Raw genomic sequence first — 23026 nt, 5'->3', positions numbered from 1 at the left:
GGATCCTCTGCCATTCTTCCTTGCAGATCCTCTCCAGTTCTGTCAGGTTGGATGGTGAACGTTGGTGGACAGACATTTTGAGGTCTCTCCAGAGATGCTCAATTGGGTTTAGGTCAGGGCTCTGGCTGGGCCAGTCAAGAACGGTCACAGAGTTGTTCTGAAGCCACTCCTTTGTTATTTTAGCTGTGTGCACTTAGGGTCATTGTCCTGTTGAAAGGTGAACCTTCGGCCCAGTCTGAGGTCCTGAGCACTCTGGAAGAGGTTTTTCTCCAGGATATCTCTGTACTTGGCCGCATTCATCCTTCCTTCAATTGCAACCAGTCATCCTGTCCCTGTAGCTGAAAAATACCCCCACAACATGATGCTCCCACCACCATGTTTCACTGTAGGGATTGTATTGGGCAGGTGATGAGCACTGCCTGGTTTTCTCCACACATACCACTTAGAATTAATACCAAAAAGTTCAATCTTGGTCTCATCAGACCAGAGAATCTCATTTCTCATAGTCTGGGAGTCCTTCGTGTGTTTTTTGGCAAACTCTATGCGGGCTTTCATGTGTCTTGCACTGAGGAGAGGCTTCCGTCGGGCCACTCTGCCATAAAGCCCCGACTGGTGGAGGCCTGCAGTGATAGTTGACTTTGTGGAACTTTCTCCTATCTCCCGACTGCATCTCTGGAGCTCAGCCACAGTGATCTTTGGGTTCTTCTTTACCTCTCTCACCAAGGCCCTTCTGCCACCATTGCTCAGTTTGGCTGGACGGCCAGGTCTAGGAAGAGTTGTGGTTGTCCCAAACTTCTTCCATTTGAGGATTATGGAGGCCACTGTGCTCTGAGAAACCTTGAGTGCTGTAGAAATTATTTTGTAACTTTGGCCAGATCTGTGCCTTGCCACAATTCTGTCTCTGACCTCCTTGGTCAGTTCCTTCGACCTCATGATTCTCATTTGCTCTGACATGCACTGTGAGCTGTAAGGTCTTATATAGACAGGTGTGAGCCTTTCCTAATCAAGTCCAATCAGTTTAATTAAACACAGCTGGACTCCAATAAAGAAGCAGAACCATCTCGAGGAGGATCAGAAGAAATGGACAGCATGTGAGTTAAATATGAATGTCGCTGCAAAGGGTCTGAATACTTATGACCATGTGATATTTCAGTTTTTCTTTTTTAATAAATTTGCAAAAATTCTACATTTCTGTTTTTTTTCTGTCAAGATGGGGTGCTGAGTGTACATTAATGAGAAATAAAATGAACTTTTTGGATTTTGGAAAATGGCTGCAATGACACAGAGAGTGAAAAATTTCAAGGGGTCTGAATACTTTCCGTACCCACTATATATATATATATATATATATATATAGTGTCTACACAGAGCAGATAACACATATGGACAAAATTTAGAAATGTAAGCTAAAAAAGAAAATCAAAAAAATTCGACCTTTTTTCTCTTTTTTGGGATTTATGATAGTACAACTGTATCATACTGAACAAAATGCATCTCTGAGTTCTTGTTTCCATGGAGGTGCAGGAATTTATGTTGCAGTGAAAATGAGCCCATGGTGAGGAAAAATATCACAGGAGCAAAAAATTTGGGAGTTCAGAGGGTTAAATGATAAGTAAACAGTGAGTTGAGCGCTTGTTGGCCTTTAGGTAACAGCAAAAATAAAGCAACTGTCATGTATAATAACAAAAACACAATCTACTAGAGCATCTTGCTGTTATACAAAGCTGGCTAACGTTACCAAAAGATACCTCAACTGAACTAGCGTTAGTAGCGAAAGTGGCCTGGAGGCTAAATAACATTCAAATATTGTATGAAGAAACTGGTGTAAGATATGAATGCTGAGGTATCCTTTATGGAGAACCTGACAGGTGTCCAAATGTATTTAGGTTAATGCATTATTTACACCTGTGATTTTCCAGCTTTGACAAGTCATATCTAATGTGAATACGATTGTTAAAACGGGAAAACTTGTTTTTTTCCCCTTTACATGGAGGACTGTTTTGGATTGGAATGCTTACAGAATTATAGGGAGTGCACTGCATTTTTAAAATATATGTAGGGGCTGTGGTTGAGCTACACTGGTTGTGAGGTTGCTCTTTAAGTAACCTGCTGTTATTTCAAAATAAAAAAAACTATTAAAAACTCAAAGACGGCTGGACGTTAACTTCTCAGGTATAAAACCACCATGAATTTAAAACCATCCTCTGATGAATTTGTTTGCTTGCTACTCTGCTTCTAACAAACTGCAGGCGATCAGCTGTGTGAGCAGGTGAGGGGCCGGAGCTCTACCCTGGCCCCGAACCCGTGCTGCTGTTGGCTATCTTGGTTCTGGATGAGCGGGAACCGTTGCGTCCGGCCGGCAGGAAAGGGCTGGACTCCGACGTGATGACAATGCTCGGGATTCGACCAATCGTGCATCTCATCACGTGTCCGTCTGTGTAATCTCCGCTCTGTCAGAGAGAAAAGTACAATTATCACATCATCACTATTGTTAATTATTTTAGTTTTTACTGTGCCGAATGCAAAAAATTAGTGGCATAAAGAACAACCAGATAAGTGTTTCCGTGTTCATAAGAAGCTCTTAAATAACTTCAGGATGAAACAATAGATGATGAATTGTGGCAGAACAGACTAGAAAACAGTTTATTAATAAATCATTTGATAATTATTTCCTCTATATTGTATGTCTAATATCTCTAATGTTTATGGTAATAAAGATCCAGGGCCCTTATTTTTAATATTTCTTACTGAAAATTCAATCAAGCAAATATAAGGAGACATAAAACTACCACAAAAAAATGAAACACGTTAACACGGATGCAACAAGACTGCAAAGGTACCTACAACGACCACAAAACTAACAACAAAGAGACACAAAATGAGTTCAAAGGTTTGCAAAGTGACAAAATGACACAAAATGACCAGAATTGTACAAATGATGATCACAGAGACACATTTAAGAACCACAGAAATGCATGAAGTGACCACAAAGAGGCCCAAACATTTTTTCAAATGTACATAAAATTTCCACAAAATGACGACAAGGAGCCATACAACTGCAAATAACCATGACTGTACATAAAATGACCACAATGAGGCCAAAAGATGACTACAAGGGTATGTAAAGCAACCATAAAAAGACGCAAAAGGAGAGGAGACACAACATGACCACGAGACAGAAAACCACCACAAAAAGGATGGCAAATGTAAATAAAATAACCCATAACAGAACAAAAACTGACAACAAATCTATGTATAATGACCAGAAAAATATACAAAACCATCATAGAAACAAAAAATGACCACGAGAAAAGGAAAACAACCACAAAAGTAATCCAAAATAACCATAACTTAACACAAAATTACCCCAAAGAGGCCCAAAATGACTACAAAGGTATGGGGAAAAAAACATAAGCAAACACAAAAAAAGGAGGCATAAAATGACCACGAGACAGAAAACTACCACGAAAAGGATGTAAAATGACGACAAAGAGACAACAAGGTAAAATAACCAAAAAGAGATCAAAAAATGACTACAAATGTGTGTAAAATGTTCAGAAAAACACAACAGACTACCACAAAGACACACAATATGATCACAAAGAAATGTAAAACAACCATGAAGGGATGCAAAATAATTAAAACTGTCCAAAAAATACAAAATTACTACAGAAGGATGTAAAACCTAAATCTGCATAAAATTACCAAAAGAGACCAAAAACATCCAGAAAGACAACTCCATCACAAGAGGATGTAAAACAACCACATCGAGACCCAAAACTACCACAAAAGGATGTAAAACGACCACGAGGCCTAAATGTACATAAAATTACCTAAAATACATCAAAAACTGACTACAAACATATGTAAAACGACATAAAACCAGAAACCAAAGGATATAAAATAACCACAAAGACACCTAAATGTATATAAAATGACCCAAAAAAGACCAAAAACTGACTACAAATGTATGTCAAACATCTGCAAAAGACACAAAACCACCACAAGGACACACAAAATATCCACATCGAGAAACAAAACAAATACCACAGGACATGGAACCAGTAATCATTAAGTGATTCCACACATGATCTCATCATGACCTAGAATGGTATCCAGAAATTCATCATTACCCACTGACTATTGATTAACAAGCCATAATTACCAGCTCGTTTCAGGTCGTCATTCAGTAGCTACTCGCGGTTTTGTGTGTACTGTCGTGTGTTGTTTTTCCTCAGATTGTATGTCTGTTAAGAAAAATCCATATGTGCATCCACTGATGCAAAGAAAACTGTTGACTTTTTTTTTCTTTTAATTTCCAATAAAGAAAAGCTAAATTTCAACATTGTACCATCCTTTAATGCCATTGCAGATATTTAAACTTTAGGTAGTGGACAAATTATAGTTTTGACCTACAAATGGCTGTGACTAAACAGATATTCAACAGGAATGTCTGAACAAAACGATCACACACTTTGGCTTTACTCACATTTGAGATGCTGCCACGTTCATTGACTCCTGCCATGGAAATATCAGTGTCATACGATGTCTGGAAGAAGAACATACAAACGAATATAAGAGCTTTTTTTGACACACTACGTACATACCGAGAGATTAATATTTCTAAATTAGACTTCAGTCTAATTTATCATCATCACACAGGTAGAAAATACAACCTGAACAGAATCAACCTAAGTCCTCCTCCATGGCTGACAATGTACCAACTGTTATTAATAATAATTCAACAAAAGTTAGTAATCTGCACGAAGGGTAAAATATGCTCTAAAAATGTCTGTCTTGCTGTAATAATGTGCTTTTAATCCATCTTCTGCTGTATTCATGCTGTCTGACAAAGGTTGACTCAACTTATGGATATTATTTTCAGATTTGTATTCAACAGGTGAAGGTTTTAGCAAACTATTAGATTTAGCTAACAATTTCTTACATTCTTCTAGCTATTTTTGTACATTAGCTGACTACTTATTACTTATAGCTGACTGTATATTGCATTTAGCAAACTATTTATTAAAGTTAAGCTAACTATTCCTTGTAGCTAACTAATTTCTACATTTAGCTCACTATTTCTTACAATAGCAGACTAATAAATTCAGGTATCATTTGCCAAATGATTTATTACTATTAGCTAACATTTAACTCAGTACATGTTATTGGGTATTTTTAGGTGGCACTTAGTATAGTATTTTAGCAACCATTTAACCCATTACTTTTAGCTATTATTTAATTTTAGCTAACACTCATCCATTAAATGCTGCTTACTTACAAGTAAGTAGTTGTTATTCTTAGATAACGTCTATTATTTTAGTCAACCAATTAACTCATTACTTTTAGTTAACTATTTCTTTATTTTAGTTAATATTTAATCTGTTACTTGTAGGTAAGTATTTTGTACTCTTATACGTTATTGTAACTAACCATTTAACCCACAACTATTAAATTTAACTGTTTATTCCATTACATGCCTCCATGTATTTTTCTATTTGTTACCATTTAATTTGTTACTTGAGCTAACTATTTCTGACTTTTTTCTAAGAATTCTGATGTTCAGATATTGTATGGCTGAAATGATTTACCCGTTCGAAGATGCCCGAGTCATGGCTTTTCATCTTAGACTTGAAGCTGGAGGAGGGTTTGAAGTCGGGCAGCTCGGCGGTGTCTCTGCTGATGTCACAGGACACCTGACGACTGGCCGGTCTGGATCCCATACTGGACAGATCGGCCTCAGTATCTGTCAAACCCTGCACAGGACAGCACACGTTTTAATACAAACATAATCTCTTCCTGGTTTATTATTACTGGTGAATGGTCTCTACTTTTTTTTTTTTTTTTTTTTGTCCTGTCCGGCAACAGAGCAGGCAGAATGGGGATCTGGCTGCTGCATTGTGCCATACAAGTTTGCTTTTCCAAGGGGAGTTTATAAGTATGAGACTCCCCTTGATACTGTACAGTAATTTATTTAGTTTGAATACTTGTTGATTAGTTAAATATACATAAATTTGCCGGACTTGACAGGGGAAAGGCAGGAAGAGAGAAACGAGAAAAGAAGAAGGAAAAAAACAACAACAAGGGGGGATAGTGAAGAGAAAAGGAAGAGTGCAAGAATACAATTATCTTTCAACTGAAACCGACACAACAGACAACAAGCTAGTACACCTTAACAAAGACACACCGGAACGCATCCTACGGGTTTTGTTAGGAAACACAGCTAGTAATTATTCAGATCATCTATGTGAAACAAACAAACTGAGGAAACATGTCTTTTGATATTTTGGTACCAGGACAAACTTAACACTCCACAAGACAACATGGTTGCTATGTCCACATGCAGAGTACGGTGCAATTGTGACTGTGATCATGCAACTATGACCTCTGACCTCCGTGAAGGCCAGAAGCGGGCCCGAGAGCCCACAAGACCCAGGCGAGCCGGCCGCAATCCCAGAGTAGAGATCCGAGCCACCAAACCACGAGGACGACCACGGATCGGCCCGGAAGAGGGCAGAGGAAGAACCCGGCCAGGACCCCCAGCGCCCAGCGGGGCCAGGCCCCAGGCGACCAAGACCGGCGGCCGCCGACCCCGCCAGGGGCCAGAGGCCCAGGGTGGACCCAGCATAGGACCCCGGGCCCCAGGCATCCAAGAGGCAACCCCCGGCCCCCCAGGCAGAGGGTCAACATCGCCAGGGGAACCGGCCACCCCAGACAGCCACCCAGCATGGGCCGGCACGGCCGCCGCAGCCCAAGATCCAGGGCACCCCACCCCCACCAGCTCCCCACCCCCTCCCCACCACCCTCCCCACCCCCCCAACCCCCACGACCAACCAATGACCTCCCCCACCAACCCCCCCATAACATCCATAATCATTTTCCCACTCACCCACCCATAGTGCCCCATGAGGGCACCCCCGGAAGGCCGGGGGATACCGGGCCCCAAAACCGGGCCCCCACCACCCCCCACGCCCCCCCCACCCCCCACCCAGATGTGGACAGCCGCGCACCCCCAAAGACCAGCAGGCCCCCAGCCTGCAGCCAGCCACAGACCCCTCGCCCACGGGATACCACCCCCTCCCGCCCCGTCCCGGCGGCGACCAGAAAACGGGGATGTGAAGAACCCCATTACCCTCACCTCCGCTGCACATGAGTGTTGGTGAGATCTGTGTTGTTTGCAATTAAAATTGGGGGGTAGTAGCTAAGCCTTGCCGGGAGCGGGGTCAACGGGAGGTGAACCGTTCATAATACGGTCTCTACTCACCGATTCACTATCGGAGGCAGAGGAGAGGCGGGACTTCCCGGTGCTCTGCCGTCTGAACTGGCTGCTGATGTCGGAGGTCTGACTGGTCACAGTGGAGCGACGAGTCGACATGAAGCTGCTGCTGGCTGAGCGGAGGTCGCGGGGATGAACACACAGCAGGACGCCCATGCACGGGATGTACTTGGCTAACGCTATCCTGCAGAGGGAGGTAAAGAGTTTGACTACCTATCAATCAATAATGATCAATACTTTATTAACTCCAGTGGCTCAGTCCCTCAAGATATTTCTAAAATTGTTACCATGCCAAAATAAAAGGCATGCTATCTTTTTCAAATCGCCAAAACTACATCATTTGCTCAAACCAGATTCTGTATAAAACAAAAAAAATCTGTGCTTCACAACCCAACCAGGAAACCTTTACTGACTCAACTATTGACCAATAGTCACATGACAAAAGATCACAAACTTTTAAGCTGAACTGCAGGCTGTATATGAGTCTGAAATAAGTAAGGAAACAAAATAAAAATCTAAGTAGTTAAATATCTATATTATGTACAGTCACCATTTTTTCCAGTGTTGGTAACATGTGTGTGCACCGGGAAAAATGTTGGACATGTTGGTTCACTGTGTTTTCAGTTTCAGTGTCCATTCTGTTTTTTACGATTTCTGGTGTATAACCTTGTTATTCTACACAAAATTAGTTTCTGAGTTCTCTCTCTAGCCATGGTTGTCCTGTTTCTACAGAGGTGCAAATTCCAGTAAAAAATTAGCACACCGTGACTAAAAAGGAGACAGGAGCAAACAACACCCAGTAACTACTTGGAGTTGAGAACATTACATTATTTTTTTTCATCAAAAATGTCCCAAATTATGTGGTAGCAGCCTCTCGTCTATGAATATATACTTGAAATTTTAGGGTTTCTTTCACTGTTGCTAAGACAAAACAAACCATTTAATATGTTTGATTTGACTTAATGGTATTATAATGACAATTTTCATTATTTTGTGACATTTATCCCTTAAAAAAGATAACTATAAAAGTAACAACTGAGATGGATTAACACAAACTTTTCTGTGTGGTTGGTTATTTGAACACAAAACAAACACAAAAAAGCCACAATGACAACAAATTAGGTCAATGTGAGCTAAAAAACAATTAAAAAGGCATTTAAACAGTTTAAACAGTTACCTGTACTTTGGGTGTGTGATGGCATAGATGATGGGGTTGTGGATGGCCGAGGCCTTGGCGATGACAGCAGGTACGGAGTTCATGTAGGGAGTCAACATGTCTGCGTACCTATGACAAGAAACACAGCAGAAAACAGTAAGAAACAAAAATGGAGATTAAAGAGCAACCTTGGCATGGATCCGAGCCAATCAGAGTGATTAACTGGTTTGTTTAGTTTGTCTCCTCGTTCATGCGGAGAGTTTGATTGATATATTTGGGTTAAAAATGGTCTTTCTGGCTGCATATGATGTTATATAGTTGTGAATAAAAGTCTACATACACTTGTAAAGACCATGTATATCATGGCAGTCTTGCCTTTTCAATTACTCCTATAAGACAGAGTCTAGGTCATCTTGAAATATGACAAAATACACTTGGACCAAAATATACATACAGCAACTTAAATGACCAGTTTTGGCATTGATTTTTACATGCAATTACATTTGACTACAGTTGCTGACTCCTCTGAGGCAATTTAAAAATAGCCTATTTGATACACTTACTAGATTATACTCTACTTCAGACACTACAATTGGAAACTCTCAGGAGTAGAAGAAGAAAATCATTAACTTGAACAAGTCAGGAAAGTAATTTCGAAGATACTTCAGTAATAACAGCAATAAGTCAACTATGTCTAAAAATAATGGTTCAATATGGGGCTTAAACCTCACTTTCTACTACATGAACTCTGATCAGACTCAAGGCGGTGCAAATATTTACAGATCACATAACACCCATTATCAGCTCTTTCAATGTTTTTGATAACACGTTTATTGCTTTAAGTCACACTCTTAAGCAAAAATGCCCAAAATTAACCTTTCAAATGTCTTTTTTTTTTTTGCAATCTTCAATAACTTTCTATGCTAGGACTCTGTGTTATCAGATTTCTGAAAAATAATTAGTCAAAACCAGAATTTTCCTCATAAGGGTATCTTCACTAGTTTTCAATCAGTTGAATGTTGCAGAAAACATTAGATATACTGATGAAGACGATAATTTTGGGTTGCAGCATGCATGTTTTCTGTATGTTTCTGCAGGGTCATAACCCAAACCCTTGGAAAAGAAACCCTTACTCTTGTTAGGAAACATTAATTATCAGCTGGGGGCTAAAAACTGGCGAGTGTTTTAGCATCATCTAGAGGACATCAGTGGAACTACAGCTAAACACCAGCTCGGAATCTTCTGGCTGCTAAGTGAAAATGTGTCACAGATTTTATGCTCGCTGTTAGTTTGTTTACCCGGCGAAAGCCGTGAGTGCAACGGTGGAATACGGTGACCAGGATATGACATAGAGCAGGATGACGATCAGAGCAATCTTGGCCATCTTCCACTCATTCTGTAGCCGGTGGAAACTCTTCACCGAGTCACGAGTGCTGCCATTAATCTTCCCAACAGCCCTGAAAACAAACAAACCCTGTTTTTGCCTGTGTTGCGCATCTTTTTAATTTTTTTGTTATAAGAAAACAACCTAATCAGGTAGAACTGAATAAAACCGAGCTGAACTGACTGGTTGGTGTTGCGGATGGCGCGGAAGATGAAGACATAGCAGTAGATGATGATGAAGAGTGGCAGGAAGAAGACAAAGATGAAGAGCAGCATAGTGTATGCTCGCACTGACGGGGTGAAAGTCATGTAGTCCCATGTACAGGAAGTCAGCAGGCCCTCCGGGACGTAGGCACCTTTATCCAGACACAGAGAAAGAGAGTTTGAGTTCAGACATGATGTGTTCAACTGGGCTTCGTCTTTTCTACTGTGATGTGAATGAAAACAACAAAAACACATTTTAAGTCTGAAAAAATTAAAACACAGTTTTTCACTATGCAAATACATGCACTGATATTTACATCAGCTTCTTTCCCTTTTACTCAACTGTATCCATTCTCTATCCACCGCTTTATCCTCACTAGGATCATGGGGGGTGCTGGAGCCTATCTCAGCTGACTCGGGCGAAGGCAGGGAACACCCTGGACAGGTCGCCAGTCTGTCGCAGGACTACATATACAGACAAACAATCACACTCACATTCACACCTATGGGCAATTTAGAGTAATCAATTAACCTCAGCATATTTTTGGACTATGGGAGGAAGCCGGAGTACCCGGAGAAAACCCACACATGCACAGGGAGAACATGCAAACTCCATGCAAAAAGATCCCAGGCCCAGGCCGGGATTTGAACCGGGGATCTTCTTGCTGCAAGGCGAAAGTGCTAACCACTACCTCACTGTGCAGACCCTGTATCAAATAATATTTCCTAATTATGTAACTAATCAATTAATGTATTAGTTGGTTTCTAATGAGCTGTCTGGGGTTTCTCTGGAACAGAGTGACTGGCTTAAATTCAAAGGCTATGAGCACAGACACAAAATAAAAGCCACACACAATGAACAGAAAGAGACACAAAAATAGCCACAAAGACACATAAAGTGACCACAAACAGAAAAACCATCACAAAGAGACACTAAACCACTATTAACAGACACCAAATGACCAGAAAAACACAAAGCTACCAGAAAGATATAACCCCAAAGAAAGGCAAAATAATCAGCACAAAACCACCACAAAAAAGACAAAACAACTCCAAAGAAACGCAAAGCCACCACAAAGAAAAACAAAACGATCGAAAATTGTCACAAAATCACCAAAAAGACAAAATAACTATAGCAAGGCACAAAACAACCACAAAGAGATGTAAAACCACTAGAAAGTTATGCTAAATAGCTCAAACAGATTCAAAACACTGAAAAAGATATGCTATAGAACTACAAAGAGACACAAAACAACCACAAAGACACATAATACCATCAGAAAGACATGTTAAACGGCCATAAAGATGCAAAATACTCCAGAAAATGAGAGATGCTAAACAAACCGGTAAAGATATGCTAAACAAACAGATAAATACACCAGACTACCACAAAGAGATACAAAATCCCCACAAAGAAACACAAAACAACCAAAAAAAGACAAAACCAACCACGAAGAAATATGAAATAATCAAAAGACACCACAAAATCACTAGAAAAGGACCCAAAAAAGCCTCAGAGACACAAAGCAAGTATAAAGAGATGCAACTGTGAACTAACAATAAAGAGTGAACTTGAGATCCTTGGTGTCACCTTTGACAGCAAGCTAGTCTGGGCAGAACACATCTCATCAGTCAGTAAAAAAGCCGGACAAAGACTTGGTGCCATGCGTAAGGCAGCAGGCAAATTGGACTTGAAGGGGAGAGCAACCTCAAGTGCGAAGCATCATGGAATATGCTTGCATGTTCTGGATGAGTGCTTCATCGACTGTCCTCAGCCAACTTGACTCTATCGAAAGAAAAGCACTTCGGATCATTGGTGTTAATGAAGCTGATGCTGCTGAAGTTAGCTATCGATAGTCTACATCACAGGAGGCAGGTAGCAGCAACAACGCTCCTTTATAAGATGCATACCAGCCACAGCCCTGCAGACCTGAGAGCTTTGTTACCTCCACAATATATTAGACGGCGCAATACAAGTTCAAGCACCTCCATGCCTACCCATGCCTTATCCATGCCTGCTGCCAAGACTTTCATCTTGGACCGTAGCTTCCTTCATTCAGCCATTAGAGTATGGAACAATCTACCAGATGCTGCAGTTGGGACCATTTCCATCAAAGGAATCCAGAATTTCAAGTGCCAGATCCACCAGCATCTGTTACTAGTGCCTCCATAACTGGCATACTTTTTGACTGGGCATATTTGTTGCTAGGTAGGGATTAATGCCTGGCTTTCAAGAGCACTTGTGAGTTATGTTCCGGCAGGACTTGCTCCTTAAATTGCCGGAGAACAGTGCGGTTACACCAGGTGCTGGCTTCTTCCAGTAGGGTTAGACCTTAGTCCAAGGGCTCTTTGAAACATGTCCAGTCAAGGACTTTCATTCACCATCTTTATGATCATATATATGTCATGGAGGTCATGAGTCCCTATGTCTCTATGTTCTATGTTCACTTGAATTGGTGCCTGAGTGCTGTATCTAACTTGTTCAAGTACAGGTTTCATTTTCCACCTTTTAACTGAGCTGCAGTGAACCATTGATTGGCCCATTGGGATCCCTTTTCTCTGATGTGGCTATTGTTCACATATGCTTTTATTAAAAAAAAAAAAACAACCAGAATGAGATGCAAACCACCAAAAAGTTATGCTAAACAACCTCAAAGAAATGCAAAACAGACAAAAAGAGATGCTAAATAACTAAAAAAAAACAAAGTAGTAATGAAGCGCATTTTCGAGAATTTGATCTTGCTTCTTGCAGTGTTCATCGTCAGAGTCCGACAGCATTAGTATAGCATTAGCATGGATATCCCAATGCTAATGCTATGACATGCTAATGGGAAAATTAATATTCAGATACCACCACAACAACCGAATATTCGTCTATTCCGGTCCAGCCCTACAACTCATGAAAAAGAAATGGAAGAACTACAAATTCCTCAAGTATGTCCCTGTTAACTTAAAATTCACGCAAAAAAAACCAAAAACACCTGAGTCCACAAAGTCCAGAGCCACCTTACGAAAGAGGCCTGTAGCAGAAAAATGCTTTTTTTTAAAAAAAATTTCATCTGTATTCAGGAGAACATTCAGTCCTCAAACACAACGAACAGACAGACATCACACAGGATATATACACTGAGGCTGAGGAGGATTTACAGGAGCTGTTCTGTTTCCACTCATTGTCGTTTACATACAAATGTACAGGAGACGGAATAAAAACCAGCTGCAGCTCACATAGAAGAGTTGAAGGGTTTAGACGTACACAGACATATATATATATATATGCAGTATGTGTGTGTTGGTGTATTTCCTCACTCCAGCCAAAGAATGGAGGCAGGCTCCATCCCAGCGAGTAGGCCCAAGCTGCCATCAGGATGAGGAGGGCCCGTTTCCGTGACAACACGCCGATGGATGCAAGCGGTCGTGTGATGACGAAGTAGCGGTCGACCGCAATTACGGTCAGCGTGATCATGGAGCAAATCCCGAAGAGAGCGCCACAGAAGGCATAGAGCTCGCAACCTGCAGAGATGAAAAGTTAGTGTCTGCCCGCTTACCTACTGTTCTGTCATTTTAACTGTGTACCTAAAGCTGTGAGCCACAGTTTACATGCACTTGTATGTACATCATGTCAATCTTGAGTTTACAATGACTCCTACAACTCTATATTTACCTAAATGGAACTGTAGATTTATTATAGCTCTCTGAAAATGTTGAGTCAAAAATAAACATATAGCAATGCTAATGTTTGGTAAGGGCTTTTGATGGAGTTTAAGTCAGGACTTGGGAAGACCAGTCTGAAACCTTTATTCTACTTTAATTTAGCCATTTCTCCATCACTTTTGTTTTGTGTTGGGTCATTGTGCTCTTGGAACATCCAACTGCTTCTACGACCCAATGACGATTTTTCTACCTACCTGTCATTCCATACCTACTGTTGTGAACCAAACTTTACATACACTTATCAAGACCATGTGTGTTGTGGCAGACTTGAATTTACAATGACTCCTAGAACTCTTTTTATTGATGATTATTAAAACCCATACATCTTTGTCACAAAAAAAAGTCATGCATTTTGGTCAAAATCATTCTTTCCTTTGTCCATGTGATCACCTCACTTCCAACGGTCATTCTACCTTTACAGCTACCTAAAAACATGACTGATATTCTATCATTTTATCGACAATGCTACCTACCCATCAGTAACCTTACCCTGAGTTACAGAGAAGCAGTAAATCAACATCTCCCTCACTTGTCCTTAACATTTTTTCTTGTACCCACTGGGAGTTCAAATCCACTCCCTGTCATATTAAAATGACCTCAGAGCTTCTCTCTGGAGAGACAGAGGAGGATCAACTTAAACACCTTCCAGTTTCCACTCAGCTGGAATTCACCGATTCACACTGAGTAGGAAATGAAAACGCCTCAAAAACTGAAGGTCAGGGGTGATAAGGATGGCAGGAAGATGAAGAGAGACAGCAGCATATCACTGCAACAAGTCAGTTACATTCATCGCCAAGAGATGCTCTATAGCTGTGACTCCTAAATGAACAGCTCTGTGGTCGCCAATGTCATTCTCTGCTGGAGAACCCAGGTGCAGACACAAACAGACAGGCAAACTGGTGTCATCAGAAAAGGGTTTATTAAAGCAGAAAAATAAAACAATACATAAAGGGAGGGTTGCACTGGGGGAAATAAGACAACACAAGCTATGACTACAAACACTATAATACACTATGGATTCAAACAGAAAAATCACTAAATTAACCAAAATAACAGAACTAAGCAAAGGAAGGGTACTCACGACCAGGGGAAAACTAGACAAAAGAGACAGGGACACAAGCTCAGGGAAACCAGGAGGAGAGGAGCAGAGTCCTAAAAAGGGGAACTCCAGCAGGCAGGGGGAAACGAAGTCCAAGGGTGAGTCTCTGAAGAGCAGTGAAGCGATGATCCAGCGGGGAGTGAATGACAAAGCAGGGTTTAAGTAGTGGCAAAGAGAGCTTGTAGACAGGTGAGCTGATTACTGCAGGTCACACATAGCAGTAATCAGCTGAGTGCAGACAGGTGAGCAGAGGGAGCAAGACAGCCAGGAAGACAAAGACCAACAAATGCAGACAGAGGGAGCCAGAGGTACAAGACAAGCAGGGAGGTGACATGGGATGAGTGAGGTAGAAATGTAGGGGAAAGAGACAAAAATACAAAAGAGACAGATGACAGGAATAGGAAAAAGGAGGGAGAAGGAAGAAAAGAGGAAGGAGAAGAAAGAAGGGCAGGGCTTAGAGCAGGATCCTAACAAAGAAACTACTAAGGGAGGCCACCAAGATACATATGACTCCTCTGAAGGAGTTACAAGCTTCAGTGGCTGAGATGGGAAAGACTGTGGATACACCGGTCAAGGCTTTATGGGAGAGTGGCAAAGAAAAACTAGAGTTCATCAGAAGGTATCTGGCAGACTCTGTAGGCAACAGGGAGAAGGTTTTACAGTCTGATGAGAACAAAATTGAGGATTTTGACCATTAAATTCGATGCTATGTTTGTCGGACGCCAAACACAGTATATCATCAGAAACACATCATCACTACTGTGAATCATAATGGTGGCAGCATCATGATATGAAGCATGGTGGTGGCAGCATAATGATGTGAAGCGTGGTGGTGGCAGCATCATGATGTGAAACAGGATGGCTGCAGCATCATGTTCTGATGATGCTTCTCAGGAAGGCTTGTAAAGTTAGAGGGTGAAAGCAGCAGATAACAATTCGAAGCAAACGGTCAGAGCTACACAGAAATAGTTCAAAGCCAACAAGGTGAATGTTCTGGAAGCCGAGTCAGAGTCCAGACCTCAATCAAACTGAGTATTTTTGGCTGGACTTGAAAAGGACTGTTTACTCACTATTCCTGTACAATCTGACAGAGTTTGAGGAGTTTTACAAAGAAGGTAAAATTTCTTTGACCAGATGTTCAGGCTGATTGAGACCTATTCGTACAAATCTGTTTTCACGTTGACAAGAATCACGATTCAAAGTTCAAAAGAAATAAAAAGGGAAAATTTCCAAGGGGGATTAATACTTCTTTTAAGGCATTGTATGTGTCTCTATTCAGGGACTCATTGTTATACAACAGTATGTGTCTGTGATGTACTGATCATGTGCAGTCGTACCTTTCTCTCCAAAGATCCACCTCTTGTGCATGCTGGTAGTAAAGAAGATAGGCGACTGGGTGATGCACATCAACAGGTCTGTGATGGCCAAGTTAATGATGAACATGTTGGCCGGCGTCCGTAGACTACGACTCCTGCAAGGACACACAAAACACAAGGCAAAAAAATCCATTCAAAAACAATGTGTAGCGTCCCCGGTTGACAAATAAAGGTTGGTCTCTTTAACTGGTGGTTGAAAAGTGTTTTATTGCCTTGCCTTGACCATATCCACCGTAAGAGCTACAATGCAGACAAATAGGAATACAATTAGCAACTCTTACACCCTTTATGCCATATATTTATAGCCCTTTTTAGCCATATTTATTACCATATGAATTGCTTTTTAATCCTTGACCGTTATACCTTGACAATCTCTATTAGAGTGCTATTTACCATGAATTTATGTATTTATATAAACCTTTTAGCTGTATCCCGTTTTACCTTGTACCAGGAGATAGACCATGTTACTTTTAGCTAGCAGATTAGCAACTAATACACTTCATAACTATATCAAAACACATGTAAATCACAGTTTCCAATACAAACCTTGTTCTCCTTATCAACCAGGTGCTAGAGTGACCGTCAGCAGCTTTGAGAACACCTTAAAACTGTTTTGTCTCAATTATTTTCCGTGGAGCACCTTTTTCTGCTCATCGGACCTTTCGCGCTGCTTTCTGCTTTACTGTAATTACTCCTGCTTTACAACACCGAGTGGACGTCCTTTCAAAATAAAGCTTTAACTGTAAATTCTCTATGACGTATTACTAAGCAATCACTGACCAGTTTAGCGATAGAAAAATATAAAATTATAAACATGTACAAGTGGCTAAGGCATTTACACAATGGAATACAGTAACATTCAAAAGCTTTGAAAATAACAGCAAATACCTAAAATTATGATATCTTAAGTGATTTAAATCCAGTAAAACAGTTCAATTTTAGGGTGATACCCTGGGAAAGAACAAATTAGTTTTCTAGCGATATGGATGCAAACTTCATCTACAGTTTTGGCCGACTTCTTTTACATTCAACATGTAAATGACTAGTTTTTTTGTGTGATTTTACTAATCATTATCTGTAATTAAACAAAACAACTAAAATCTAAAGAAAATAATAGTTGAAGTATGTTTTAGTCTTTAGTAAACTTTTTTAAAATAATGACAAATATCAACATAATGCTGTTTTTAACAGATCTAAATACATTAAAAAATAGTGTCATATTATGCAGAAATGATGTAAAAAAAAAACTTACTGCATTAATTTTACTGTTTGCAAAAATAAAGATTTTTTACATTGTTTACACTTTTGGCCAGTTTTTTTTTCCTTGGTTGTTTTTGGGTATGTTTGGGATTTTTTTTTTTTTTTTTTTACAGGTAACGTGAATTAATATTTTCTCTGTGGTTTTACTTATTTGTAATTTAACAAAAAAAAAAGAAAAATCTGTAAAATAACAGTTTAAAAAAATAGTCTTTAATAAACATAATCTTTCTATCTAATAAAGGCAATTATCTGTAAAATATTGATCCTTTTAATAGACTGAAATACAGTAAAAACAGCTTCAGTTTATGGAGTAATGATGTAAACAAATTAGTGTATTCATTTTACTATTTGCAAAAATACAGATTTGTGTCATTGTTTACACTTTTGGCTTGTTTTCTATTATTGTTTATTTACTTATTTTACAGGTAACATGAAAATTAGTACTTTCTTCTGTGAAGTTATTATAGTTAATTTAACAAATCAAGGACAACTTGTTGAATTTCCATTTATAATCATCAGTACACACAATCTTTCTTTCCAATAAAGGCAATTGTAAACAAATATGTTTTAAACAGATCTTTTTACAGTAAAAACTGTCATTTTACGACAAACAAATTATTGTATTCATGTTACAAAAATATTGTTTTCTGATGTACCGTAGTTTACATTTTTGGCCTCATTTTCATTTGTTTGTTTTCTTTTTTCTTGTTTGTTTTTTTAGTATGTAATGTGTAAATTAAAACGTTTAGTAGTTATTATCTGTAATTTAACAAAATTAGGAAAATCTGGAAAATAACAGTTTAAAATTACATTTTTTTCAGACTTTAATAAACATAGTTTTTCTTTCCAATTAGGGCAATTACCTGTAAAATAAATATGTTTTCAACAGATGTAAATGCTTCACTTTATGCAGAAATGATGTAATCAAATAGTATCAAAATACAAATATCCAAAACAGATTTTTGATACTGTCTCCAATTTTGGTCTGTTTTTGTGTTTGTTTTTGTCTTTTATTTACAGGTAATGTGTGGATTAATATTTTTTCTCCGGTTTTTCTCATTATTTGTAATTTAACAAAACAAAGAAAAACTGTTAAATTCCAGTTCAAAAATTTACATTTACAATCATCAATACACATAATCTTTCTTTTTAATAAAATCAATTATCTCGAAAATGATGTTTTCAATAGATCCAAAGACAGTAAAAACTGTATAATTTACTTCCAAATGATGTAAAAATATATTTTTTAAAAATTCTGTTTGTTTATTTACTCTTTGTAAAAATACAGATTGTCGTTTGTTTAGTATTGGCCATTTTTTTATTTGTATTTTTATTTTTTACAGCTAACATGAAAGTAAAAAGTAGTTGTTTTTTTCCTTGCAATTTTTACGAGTTATCTGCAATCCAACAAAACAGGAAAAATCTGTAAAATACCATCGAATCACAGGCCGAGGAGGAGGAGTAGCAGCAATCTACCATTCTAGTTTAAAACTGAACCAGAGGCCTAAACCTGATTACAGCTCATTTGAAAATCTCACTCTTAGTCTCTCTCATCCAAATTTGAAAGCTCAGAAACCAGTTTTATTTGTTGTTATATATCGTCCTCCTGCTCCTTATTCTGAGTTTTTATCTCAATTCTCAGACTTTTTATCTGAATTAGTGCTCAGTTCAGACAAAGTTATTATTGTGGGTGACTTTAACATTCATGCTGACATAGACAGCGACAGCCTTACAACAGCTTTTAATTCATTATTGAGTCAATTGGGTTTTCTCAACATGTAAATAAACCAACTCATAGTTTTAATCACACTCTTGACCTTGTCCTGACTTATGGCATAGAAATTGAAGAGTTAATAGTATTTCCCCAGAACCCTCTTCTTTCTGACCATTTTATGATAACATTTCAATTTAAAGTAAAGGATTGTTTAGCAGGGCTGCTCAGTGGAGTAGTGGTTAGCACTTTCGCCTTGCAGCAAGAAGATCCCTGGTTCGAATCCCGGGGTGGGCCTGGGATCTTTCTACATGGAGTTTGCATGTTCTCCCTGAGCATGCGTGGGTTTTCTCCGGGTACTCCGGCTTCCTCCCACAGTCCAAAAACATGCTGAGGTTAATTGAGTACTCTAAATTGCCCGTAGGTGTGAATGTGAGTGTGATTGTTTGTCTGTGTATGCAGACTGGCGACCTGTCCAGGGTGTCCCCTGCCTTCGCCTGAGTCAGCTGGGATAGGCTCCAGCACCCCCCACAACCCTAATGAGGATAAAGCGGTGTATAGAGGATGGATGGATTGTTTAGCAGCTGAGAACAAATATCATTACAGTAGGTGTTTGTCTGACAATTCAGTATCTAAATTTAAGGAAATAATACCCTCACTGTTTACTTCAGCAACATTTACTGATAAATCAGAAGGCAAATATTATAATTTTACCCCCACAGAAGTGGATTATTATGTTAATACTTCAGCCTCACTGTGTACAACTCTTGATAGTGTTGCACCTGTAAAAAAGAAAGTTATATCTCAGAGAAGACTTGGTCCTTGGTATAATTCCCAGCTGCGGACTTTAAAGCAGGCATCCCGAAAGCTGTAAAGGAAGTGGTATTCCACTAATTCAGAGGAAGTGTATGTGGCTTGGAAAAATAGTCTAGTAATCTATAAAAAAGCTCTTCGTAATGCCAGGACAACTTATTATTCATCTTTAATAGAGGAGAACAAGAACAAACCGAGGTTTCTCTTTAGCACTGTAGCCAGGCTGACAAAGAGTCAGAGCTCCGTTGAACCTTGTATTCCTTTAGCTTTAACCAGTAACGACTTCATGAGCTTCTTTACACATAAAATAGTTATGATTAGAGATAAAATTAATCTGGCCCTTCCTACAAATGTCACAGATGCTTTTGAATTGGCTGTTAGACCTGATGAATATTTAGAATTCTTCACTCCTATATGTCTCTCTGAACTAATTTCAACAGTTTCTACATCCAAACCATCAACATGTCTTTTAGATCCTATCCCAACTAGACTCTTCAAGGAGATTTTACCTTTAATTAATTCTTCAATGTTAGATCTGATTAATCTCTCTCTAGTAACAGGCTACGTACCACAGGCTTTTAAGGTTGCTGTCATCAAACCTTTGCTTAAAAAGCCCACTTTAGATCCAGATGTGTTAGCTAACTATAGACTAATATCCAACCTACCATTTCTCTTTAAAATTCTGGAAAGAACAGTTGCAAATCAATTATGTGAACACTTACAAAGGAATAATTTGTTTGAAATGTTTCAGTCAGGCTTCAGAGTGCATCATAGCACAGAAACAGCTCTGGTGAAAGTTACTAATGACCTTCTCATAGCATCAGATAATGGACTAGTCTCTATACTTGTTTTGTTAGATCTTAGTGCAGCGTTTGACACAATCGACCACAAAATTTTATTACAGCGTCTAGAACATTCAATTGGCATTAAAGGGACAGCACTGGACTGGTTTAAATCCTACTTATCAGATAGGTTCCAGTTTGTGTATGTCAACAATAACTCTTCTGAGCATACTAAAGTTAATCATGGAGTTCCTCAGGGTTCTGTCTCAGGACCGATACTTTTCACATTATACATGCTTCCTTTAGGCAATATTATTAGGAAGCATTGTATTAACTTCCATTGTTATGCAGATGACACACAATTGTATGTATCTATGAAGCCAGATGAAACTGATCAGTTATCTAGACTGCAAGATTGTCTTAAGGACATTAAAACCTGGATGACCTTTAACTTCCTACTGCTAAATTCAGACAAAACTGAAGTCATTGTATTTGGCCCCAAACATCTTAGAAACTCGCTTTCAAAGCAAATAGTTACTCTGGATGGCATCACGTTGGCCTCCAGTACTACTGTGAGGAATCTTGGAGTTATTTTTGACCAGGACATGTCCTTTAACTCACACATAAAGCAAGTCTGTAGGACTTCCTTTTTTCACCTGCGTAATATTGTAAAAATCAGGAACATTCTGTCTCAGAGTGATGCAGAAAAATTAGTTCATGCTTTTGTTACTTCCAGACTTGACTATTGCAATTCCTTATTATCGGGTTGTCCAAATAGCTCTCTCAAACATCTACAGTTGATCCAAAACGCTGCTGCGAGTGTACTGACAGGAGTTAGCAAAATAGATCATATTTCCCCTTGCTTCTCTTCACTGGCTTCCTGTTAAATCCAGAATAGAATTTAAAATCCTTCTTCTGACATATAAAGCTCTTAGTAACCAATCTCCATCATATCTTAAAGATCTGATAGTACCATATTATCCTAGTAGAACTCTTCGCTCTCAAACTGCAGGCTGACTTGTTGTTCCTAGAATTTCTAAAAGTAGAATGGGAGGCAGAGCCTTCAGTTATCAGGCACCTCTCCTGTGGAACCTGCTCCCAGTTTGGGTTCGGGAGGCAGATACCCTCTCTATTTTTAAGACCAGGCTTAAAACGTTCCTTTTTGACAAATCTTATAGTTGGGGCTGACTGGGTGACCCAGAGGGGTTCGACTTGTGTCTTCATTTGCACAGCTGACTCCCTCTTGGACATCCCTTCGTTCTGCCCCTAGTCATGCTGCTATAGGCCTATAGGCTGCTGGGGGACTTCTCTTGATGCACTGAGCCCTTCTCTATCTACCTTTACATTTAATATGTATACCGTTATTGCAGTACATTCACTCTGTTTCCCCCTGTGCTATTTCTCCGAGTGTCCCTGGTCCCAGAGCTGGATGCTTCAGATCTGCGGTCGATGTTCCACCAACCGGTCTAGTCTCCATCATGCCCAATGTGGGATGCTGCTGCTGACCTTCCTCCAGCCCTCTGCTTCCAACTCCCCTTTTTCCACCAGTCAACTCTGCATCGCCTTCACTGTACTTGCTATGCTAACTTACATACTGTTTGAATTTTACTGCTAGCTATATATGGAGTATGTTTAATGTCAGAGCCATACATCATAAGAGTAAACTATGAGTCAGTTTTCAATGTTAGCTTATACTTTGTCTGTGTCACATATCCTGTCATGCATGTATCCAAATGTGTGTTGTGTTTTCCTTGCTTTCCCACCCCTCCCTCTTCTCCCATCCCTCCCCCTTGCCCTCCTCTGTCCCTCTCAACCCGCCCGGCCAGCAGGCAGATGGGTCCCCCCTATATAGAGCCGGGTTCTGCTTGAGGTTTCTTCCCTGTTAAAAGGGTGTTTTCCTTGCCACTGTCGCCTTTGGGCTTGCTCTGGGGGTCAGGCATATGGGTTCTGTAAAGCATCTTGAGACGATTTGACTGTAATTGACGCTATATAAATAAAATTGAATTGAATTAAATAAGGTTTTTAAAAATAGACAGTTACAAGCTTTTAAAAAAGGTTCATTCTTACAGCATAGTTTAGGGTAAAATATGTATTTATAGCAGCCAGCTTTTTAATGCTAGTTTCAATGAAAGTGTATCTAGAAAAGATAAATGCTGTGTTGCTTCCAGATGGGGGGATTTTAACCGTGTATGTGTGGTTCAGTTTTTCTTTAGTCAGGACTTTCAGGTGTGACAGAAAAACCACTTAGCGCTGCT

General features: G+C 39.5%; 1 protein-coding gene across 1 annotated transcript in view; it reads right to left on the bottom strand.

Annotated features, from left to right (window-relative positions):
• Positions 1–1377: 1377 nt before the first annotated feature.
• The window catches only part of opn4a (opsin 4a (melanopsin)), a 73467-nt gene continuing 51818 nt past the window's right edge, over positions 1378–23026 (bottom strand). The window contains exons 3-11 of the mRNA XM_051959640.1: positions 16167–16300; positions 13326–13529; positions 10000–10171; positions 9731–9889; positions 8454–8561; positions 7265–7460; positions 5592–5756; positions 4490–4549; positions 1378–2450 (exon numbers count right to left, since the gene is read on the bottom strand). Of these exons, the coding sequence (XP_051815600.1) occupies positions 2286–2450; positions 4490–4549; positions 5592–5756; positions 7265–7460; positions 8454–8561; positions 9731–9889; positions 10000–10171; positions 13326–13529; positions 16167–16300 (1363 nt within the window). The 3' untranslated portion in view covers positions 1378–2285. The remainder of the gene's footprint in view (positions 2451–4489; positions 4550–5591; positions 5757–7264; positions 7461–8453; positions 8562–9730; positions 9890–9999; positions 10172–13325; positions 13530–16166; positions 16301–23026) is intronic.

This window comes from Acanthochromis polyacanthus, chromosome 15 (assembly GCF_021347895.1).
Source record: "Acanthochromis polyacanthus isolate Apoly-LR-REF ecotype Palm Island chromosome 15, KAUST_Apoly_ChrSc, whole genome shotgun sequence".
NCBI classification, from domain to species: Eukaryota; Metazoa; Chordata; class Actinopteri; family Pomacentridae; genus Acanthochromis; species Acanthochromis polyacanthus.
Note: the sequence above shows the minus strand (reverse complement) of the source record. Positions and strands in the feature narration are given on the sequence as shown.